This window comes from Nomia melanderi, unplaced genomic scaffold (genome assembly GCF_051020985.1).
Source record: "Nomia melanderi isolate GNS246 unplaced genomic scaffold, iyNomMela1 scaffold0674, whole genome shotgun sequence".
Taxonomy (NCBI): Eukaryota; Metazoa; Arthropoda; class Insecta; order Hymenoptera; family Halictidae; genus Nomia; species Nomia melanderi.
This window is the reverse complement of record NW_027475788.1, coordinates 10,569-19,936: the sequence shown is the minus strand read 5'-3', so window position 1 is coordinate 19,936 and position 9,368 is coordinate 10,569. Positions and strand designations below refer to the sequence as shown.

At 51.4% G+C, this 9,368-nt stretch overlaps 1 protein-coding gene across 1 annotated transcript; it reads right to left on the bottom strand.

Moving 5' to 3' along the window:
• Positions 1-5,970: 5,970 nt before the first annotated feature.
• Positions 5,971-8,027, bottom strand: LOC143176619 (uncharacterized; the record flags this gene model as incomplete). Its single annotated transcript, XM_076374177.1, has 4 exons — positions 5,971-6,002; positions 7,552-7,642; positions 7,722-7,817; positions 7,902-8,027. Coding segments are annotated over 4 exons (345 nt in total), but the record flags the coding sequence as incomplete, so codon positions are not given.
• Between the last annotated feature and the right edge of the window lie 1,341 nt (positions 8,028-9,368).

The following is a 9,368-nucleotide window of genomic DNA, read 5'->3' as shown; positions in this document are numbered from 1 at the left end:
TCACCAGATATATATTGGATTTTTCCCTGACCCTGAGTGTCCGACCCCATGAGACGGTGGTTTTCTCGGCCCCTGGTGGTCCGATGTCGTTCCCGCTGCAAAGATTCATGCGCCAGGGCCCCCTGCGGATAATTCACTTTGGTTTATTGCGCTATCTCTAGTAGCACCCGAGATATCACCAGATATATATTGGATTTTTCCCTGACCCTGAGAGTCCGGCCCCATGAGACGCTAGTTTTCTCGGCCCCTGGTGGTCCGAGGTCGTCCCCGCTGCACAGATTCATGCACCAGGGCCCCCTGCAGATAATTCACTTTGGTTTAGTGCGCTATCTGTAAGAGCACCCGAGATATCACCAGATATATATTGAATTTTTCCCCGACCCTGAGTGTCCGGCCCCATGTGTCGGTGGTTTTCTCGGTCCGTCGTGGTCCGATGTCGATCCCGCTGCACAGATTCATGCGCCAGGGCCCCCTACAGATAATTCACTTTTGTTTAGTGCGCTATCTGTAATAGCACCCGAGATATCACCAGATATATATAGGATTTTTCCCAGACTCTGACAGTCCGACCCCATGAGACGGTGGTTTTCTCGGCCCCTGGTGGTCCGAGGTCGTTCCCGCTGCAAAGATTCATGCGCCAGGGCCCCCTGCGGATAATTCACTTTGGTTTATTGCGGTATCTGTAATAGCACCCGAGAAAGCTCCATATATATGCTGGATTTTTACATGACTTTGGGTGACGGATACCGAAAATCTGTAATTTTCTCGGCCCCTGGTGGTCCGATGTCGTTCCTGCTGCCCAGATTCATGCGCTAGGGCCTCCTGCAGACAATGCACCTTGATTTATTGCGCTATCTCTAATAGCACCCGAGATATCACCAGATATACATTGGATTTTTCCCTGACCCTGACAGTCCGACCCCATGAGACGGTGGTTTTCTCGGCCCCTGGTGGTCCGAGGTCGTTCTCGCTGCGCAGCCTCATGCGCCAGGGCCTCCTACAGACAATCCACTCTGATTTATTGCGCTATCTGTAATAGCACCCGAGATATCACCAGATATATATTGGATTTTTCCCTGACCCTGAGTGTCCGACCCCATGAGACGGTGGTTTTCTCGGCCCCTGGTGGTCCGAGGTCGTTCCCGCTGCAAAGATTCATGCGCCAGGGCCCCCTGCGGATAATTCACTTTGGTTTATTGCGCTATCTCTAATAGCACCCGAGATATCACCAGATATATATTGGATTTTTCCCTGACCCTGAGTGCCCGGCCCCATGTTTCGGTGGTTTTCTCGGTCCCTCGTGGTCCGAGGTGGATCCCGCTGCACAGATTCATGCGACAGGGCCCCCTGCAGATAATTCACTTTGATTTATTGCGCTGTCTCTAATAGCACCCGAGATATCACCAGATATATATTGGATTTTTCCCTGACCCTGGCAGTCCGGCCCCATGAGACGGTGGTTTTCTCGGCCCCTGATGGTCCGATGTCGTTCCCGCTGCAAAGATTCATGCGACAGGGCCTCCTGCAGACAATGCACTTTGATTTATTTCGCTATCTCTGATAGCACCCGAAATATCACCAGATATATATTGGATTTTTCCCTGACCCTGAGTGTCCGACCCCATGAGACGGTGGTTTTCTCGGCCCCTGGTGGTCCGAGGTCGTTCCCGCTGCAAAGATTCATGCGCCAGGGCCCCCTGCGGATAATTCACTTTGGTTTATTGCGCTATCTCTAATAGCACCCGAGATATCACCAGATATATATTGGATTTTTCCCTGACCCTGAGTGCCCGGCCCCTTGTTTCGGTGGTTTTCTCGGTCCCTCGTGGTCCGAGGTGGATCCCGCTGCACAGATTCATGCGACAGGGCCCCCTGCAGATAATTCACTTTGATTTATTGCGCTGTCTCTAATAGCACCCGAGATATCACCAGATATATATTGGATTTTTCCCTGACCCTGGCAGTCCGGCCCCATGAGACGGTGGTTTTCTCGGCCCCTGATGGTCCGATGTCGTTCCCGCTGCAAAGATTCATGCGACAGGGCCTCCTGCAGACAATGCACATTGATTTATTTCGCTATCTCTGATAGCACCCGAAATATCACCAGATATATATTGGATTTTTCCCTGACCCTGAGTGTCCGACCCCATGAGACGGTGGTTTTCTCGGCCCCTGGTGGTCCGATGTCGTTCCCGCTGCAAAGATTCATGCGCCAGGGCCCCCTGCGGATAATTCACTTTGGTTTATTGCGCTATCTCTAGTAGCACCCGAGATATCACCAGATATATATTGGATTTTTCCCTGACCCTGAGAGTCCGGCCCCATGAGACGCTAGTTTTCTCGGCCCCTGGTGGTCCGAGGTCGTCCCCGCTGCACAGATTCGTGCACCAGGGCCCCCTGCAGATAATTCACTTTGGTTTAGTGCGCTATCTGTAAGAGCACCCGAGATATCACCAGATATATATTGAATTTTTCCCCGACCCTGAGTGTCCGGCCCCATGTGTCGGTGGTTTTCTCGGTCCGTCGTGGTCCGATGTCGATCCCGCTGCACAGATTCATGCGCCAGGGCCCCCTACAGATAATTCACTTTTGTTTAGTGCGCTATCTGTAATAGCACCCGAGATATCACCAGATATATATAGGATTTTTCCCAGACTCTGACAGTCCGACCCCATGAGACGGTGGTTTTCTCGGCCCCTGGTGGTCCGAGGTCGTTCCCGCTGCAAAGATTCATGAGCCAGGGCCCCCTGCGGATAATTCACTTTGGTTTATTGCGGTATCTGTAATAGCACCCGAGAAAGCTCCATATATATGCTGGATTTTTACATGACTTTGGGTGACGGATACCGAAAATCTGTAATTTTCTCGGCCCCTGGTGGTCCGATGTCGTTCCTGCTGCCCAGATTCATGCGCAAGGGCCTCCTGCAGACAATGCACTCTGATTTATCGCGCTATCTCTAATAGCACCCGAGATATCATCACATACATCCTGGATTTTTACATGAGCTTGGGTGTCCGGCCCCATGTGTCGGTGGTTTTCTCGGACCCTGGTGGTCCGTGGTCGTTCCCGCTGCACAGATTCGGGCGCCAGGGCCTCCTGCAGATAATTCACTTTGGTTTATTGCGCTATCTCTAATAGCACCCGAGATATCACCAGATACATGCTGGATTTTTACATGACCTCGGATGGCGGATACAGAAAATCTGTAATTTTCTCGGCCCCTGGTGGTCCGAGGTCGGTCCTGCTGCACAGATTCAAGCGACACGGCCTCCTGCAGATAATTCGCTTTGATTTATTGCGCTATCTGTAATAGCACCCGTGATATCACCAGATACATGCTGGATTTTTACATGACCTCGGGTTGCGGATGCCGAAAATCTGTAATTTTCTCGGCCCCTGGTGGTCCGCGGTCGCTCCTGCTGCTCAGATTCATGCCCAAGTACCTCATATGGACAATGCACTTTGATTTACTGCGATATCTCCAATAGCACCCGAGATATCACCAGATATATATTGGATTTTTCGCTGACCCTGAGTGTCCGGCCGCATGTGTCGGTGGTTTTCTCGGCCCCTGGTGGTCCCAGGTCGTTCCTGCTGCTCAGATTCATGCCCAAGGGCCTTATACGGACAATGCACTTTGATTTACTGCGCTATCTCTAATAGCACCCGAGATATCACTAGGTATATATTGGATTTTTCCCTGACCCTGAGTGTCCGGCCCCATGTGTCGGTGGTTTTCTGGGCCCCTAGCGGTCCGAGATCGGTCCCGCTGCTCACATTCATGCGCCAGGGACTCCTACAGACAATGCACTTTGATTTGATGCGATATCTGTAACAGCACCCGAGGTATCACCAGATATATATCGGATTTTTCCCTGACCCTGAGTGTCCGGCCCACGTGACGGTGGTTTTCTCGGCCACTGGTGGTCCGTAGTCGTTCCCGCTGCACAGATTCATGCGCCAGGGCCTCCTGCAGATAATTCGCTTTGATTTATTGCGCTATCTGTAATAGTACCCGAGATATCACCAGATACATATTGGATTTTTCCCTGACCCTGAGTGTCCGGCCCCATGAGACGGTGGTTTTCTTCGCCCCTGGTGGTCCGAGATCGTTCCCGCAGCACCGATTCATGCGCCAGGTCCTCCTACAGACAATGCACTTTGATTTATTGCGCTATCTGTAATAGCATCCGAGATATCACCAGATATATGTTGGATTTTTCCCTGACCCTGAGTGTCCGTCTCCATGAGACGATGGTTTTCTCCGCCCCTGGTGGGCCGAGGTCGTTCCTGCTGCAAAGATTCATGCGCCAGGGCCTCCTCCAGACAATGCACTGTGATTTATTGCGAGATCTGTAATAGGACCCGAGATATCACCAGATATATATTGGATTTTTCCCTGACCCAATGTGTCCGGCCCCATGAGTCGGTGGTTTTCTCGGCTCCTGGTGGTCCGAGGTCGTTCCCGTGGCACAGATTCATGCGCCAAGGCTTACTGCAGTCAACGCACTTTGATTTATTGCGCTATCTCTAATAGCACCCGAGATATCACTAGATATATACTGGAGTTTTCCCTGACCCTGAGTGTCCGGCCCCATGTGTCGGTGGTTTTCTGGGCCCCTAGTGGTGCGAGGTCGGTCCGGCTGCTCACATTCATGCGCCAGGGCCTCCTACAGACAATGCACTTTGATTTGATGCGATATCTGTAACAGCACCCGAGATATCACCAGATATATATCGGATTTTTCCCTGACCCTGAGTGTACGTCCCCATGAGACGGTGGTTTTCTGGCGCCTGGTGTTCCGAGGTCGTTCCTGCTGCTCAGATTCATGCCCAAGGGCCTCATACGGACAATGCACATTGATTTACTGCGCTATCTCTAATAGCACCCAAGATATCACTAGATGTATATTGGATTTTTCCCTGGCCCTGACAGTCCGGCCCTATGTGTCGGTGGTTTTCTCGTCCCCTGGGGGTCCGAGGTCGATCCCGCTGCACAGATGCATGCTCCAGGGCCTCCTGCAGACAATGCACTTTGGTTTATTGCTCTATCTTTAAAAGGACCCGAGATATCACCAGACATATATTAGATTTTTCCCTGACCCTGAGTGTCCGGCTCCACGTGTCGGCGGTTTTCTCGGCCACTGCTGGTCCGAGGTCGATCCCGCTGCACAGATTCATGCGCCAGGGCCTCCTGCAGACAATGCACTCTGATTTATCGCGCTATCTCCAAAAGCACCCGAGATATCATGACATACATCCTGGATTTTTACATGAGCTTGGGTGTCCGGCCCCATGTGTCGGTGGTTTTCTCGGACCCTGGTGGTCCGTGGTCGTTCCCGCTGCACAGATTCGTGCGCCAGGGCCTCCTGCAGATAATTCACTTTGGTTTATTGCGCTATCTCTAATAGCACCCGAGATATCGCCAGATACATGCTGGATTTTTACATGACCTCGGATGGCGGATACAGAAAATCTGTAATTTTCTCGGCCCCTGGTGGTCCGAGGTCGGTCCTGCTGCACAGATTCATGCGACAGTGCCTCCTGCAGATAATTCGCTTTGATTTATTGCGCTATCTGTAATAGCACCCGAGATATCACCAGATACATGCTGGATTTTTACATGACCTCGGGTTGCGGATACCGAAAATCTGTAATTTTCTCGGCCCCTGGTGGTCCGCGGTCGCTCCTGCTGCTCAGATTCATGCCCAAGTACCTCATATGGACAATGCACTTTGATTTACTGCGATATCTCTAATAGCACCCGAGATATCATGACATACATCCTGGATTTTAACATGAGCTTGGGTGTCCGGCCCCATGTGTCGGTGGTTTTCTCGGACCCTGGTGGTCCGTGGTCGTTCCCGCTGCACAGATTCGTGCGCCAGGGCCTCCTGCAGATAATTCACTTTGGTTTATTGCGCTATCTCTAATAGCACCCGAGATATCGCCAGATACATGCTGGATTTTTACATGACCTCGGATGGCGGATACAGGAAATCTGTAATTTTCTCGGCCCCTGGTGGTCCGAGGTCGGTCCTGCTGCACAGATTCATGCGACAGGGCCTCCTGCAGATAATTCGCTTTGATTTATTGCGCTATCTATAATAGCACCCGAGATATCACCAGATACATGCTGGATTTTTACATGACCTCGGGTTGCGGATACCGAAAATCTGTAATTTTCTCGGCCCCTGGTGGTCCGCGGTCGCTCCTGCTGCACAGATTCATGCCCAAGTACCTCATATGGACAATGCACTTTGATTTACTGCGATATCTCTAATAGCACCCGCGATATCACCAGATATATATGGGATTTTTCGCTGACCCTGAGTGTCCGGCCGCATGTGTCGGTGGTTTTCTGGGCCCCTAGCGGTCCGAGGTCGGTCCCGCTGCTCACATTCATGCGCCAGGGGCTCCTACAGACAATGCACTTTGATTTGATGCGATATCTGTTACAGCACCCGAGATATCACCAGATATATATCGGATTTTTCCCTGACCCTGAGTGTCCGGCCCACGTGACGGTGGTTTTCTCGGCCCCTGGTGGTCCGTAGTCGTTCCCGCTGCACAGATTCATGCGCCAGGGCCTCCTGCAGATAATTCGCTTTGATTTATTGCGCTATCTGTAATAGCACCCGAGATATCACCAGATACATGCTGGATTTATACATGACCACGGGTTGCGGATACCGAAAATCTGTAATTTTCTCGGCACCTGGTGGTCCGAGGTCGTTCCTGCTGCTCAGATACATGCCCAAGGGCCTCATACGGACAATGCACTTTGATTTACTGCGCTATCTCTAATAGCACCCGAGATATCACTAGGTATATGCTGGATTTTTACATGACCTTGGCTGACGGATACCGAAAATCTGTAATTTTCTCGGCCCCTGGTGGTCCCAGGTCGTTCCCATGCACAAATTCATGCGCCAAGGCCTACTGCAGTCAACGCACTTTGATTTATTGCGCTATCTCTAATAGCACCCGAGATATCACTAGATATATATTGGATTTTTCCCTGACCCTGAGTGTCCGGCCCCATGTGTCGGTGGTTTTCTGGGACCCTAGCGGTCCGAGGTCGGTCCCGCTGCTCACATTCAAGCGCCAGCGCCTCCTACAGACAATGCACTTTGATTTGATGCGATATCTGTAGCAGCACCTGAGATATCACCAGATATATATTGGATTTTTCCCTGACCCTGAGTGTCCGGCCCCATGAGACGGTGGTTTTCTCGGCCCCTGGTGGTCCGAGGTCGTTCCCGCTGCATAGATTCATGCGCCAGGGCCTCCTGCAGACATGCACTTTGATCTACCGCGCTATTTGTAACAGCACCCGAGATATCACCAGATATATGCTGGATTTTTACATGTCCTTGGGTGACGGATACCGAAAATCAGTAATTTTCTCGGCCTCTGGTGGTCCGAGGTCGTTCCTTCTGCACAGATTGATGCGCAAGGTCCTCCTACAGGCAATGCACTTTGATTTAATGCGCTATCTCTAATAGCACCCGAGATATCCCCAGATACATATTGGATTTTTCCCTGACCCTGAGTGTCCGGCCCCATGAGACGGTGGTTTTCTTGGCTCCTGTTGTTCCGAGGTAGATCCCGCTGCACAGATTCATGTGCCAGGTCCTCCTACAGACAATGCACTTTGATTTATTTCGCTATCTGTAATAGCACCCGAGATATCACCAGATATATGCTGGATTTTTACATGTCCTTGGGTGACGGATACCGAAAATCTGTAATTTTCTAGGCCCCTGGTGGTCCGACGTCGTTCCTGCTGCAAAGATTCATGCGCCAGGGCCTCCTACAGACAATGCACTTTGATTTATTGCGAGATCTGTAATAGGACCCGAGATATCACCAGATATATATTGGATTTTTCCCTAACCCAATGTGTCCGGCCCCATGAGTCGGTGGTTTTCGCGGCTCCTGGTGGTCCGAGGTCGTTCCCGTTGTACAGATTCATGCGCCAGGCCCTCCTGCAGGCAAGGCACTTTGGTTTATTGGGCTTACTCTAATAGCACCCGAGATATCACCAGATATATATTGGATTTTTCCCTGACCATAAGTGTTCGGCCCCATGTGTCGGTGGTTTTCTCGGCCCCTGGTCGTCCCAGGACGTTCCCGCTGCACAGATGCATGCGCCAGGGCCTCCTGCAGACAATGCACTTTGATTTAACGCGCTATTTATAATAGCACCCGAGATATCTTCAGATACATCCTGGATTTTTACATGATCTTGGGTGTCCGGCCCCATGTGTCGGTGGTTTTCTCGGCCCCTGGTGGTCCGAGGTCGTTCCCGCTGCACAGATTCATGCGCCAGGGCCTCCTGCAGATAATTCACCTTGGTTTATCGCGCTATCTGTAAGCGCACCCGAGATATCATCAGATACATCCTGGATTTTTACACGACCTTGGGTGTCCGGCACCATGTGTCGTTGGTTTTCTCGGCCCCTGGTGGTCCGAGGTGGTTCCCGCTGCCCAGATTCATGCGCCAGGGCTACCTGCAGACAATGCACTTTGATTTGTTGCGCTATCTGTAATAGCACTCGAGATATCACCAGATACATATTGGATTTTTCCCTGATCCTGAGTGTCCGGCCCCGTGAGACGGTGGTTTTCTTGGCCCCTGGTGGTCCGAGGTCGTTCCTGCTGCACAGATTCATGCGCCAGGGCCTCCTACAGACAATGCACTTTGATTTATTGCGCTATCTGTAATAGCACCCGAGATATCACCAGATATATGTTGGATTTTTCCCTGACCCAGTGTGTCCGGCCCCATGAGTCGGTGGTTTTCTCGGCCCCTGGTGGTCCGAGGTGGTTCCCGCTGCACAGATTCATGCGCCAGGGCTACCAGCAGACAATGCACTTTGATTTGTTACGCTATCTGTAATAGCACTCGAGATATCACCACATACATGCTGGATTTTTACATGACCCTGAGTGTCCGGCCCCATGTGTCGGTGGTTTTCTCGGCCCCTGCTGGTCCGAGGTCGTTACCGCTGCACTGATTCATGCGCCAGGGCCTCCTGCAGATAATTCACTTTTGTTTATCGCGCTATCTGTAAGAGCACCCGAGATATCACCAGATATATATTGGATTTTTCCCAGTTCCTTAGTGTCCGGCCCCATGAGACGGTGGTTTTCTCGGCCACTGGTGATCCGAGGTCGTTCCTGCTGCATAGATTCATGCGCCAGGGCCTCCTACAGACAATGCACTTTCATTTATTGCGATATCTGTAATAGGACCCGAGATATCACCAGATATATATTGGATTTTTCTCTGACCCTGAGTGTACAGCCCCATGAGACCGTGGTTTTCTCGGCCCCTGTGGGTCCGAGGTCGATCACGCTG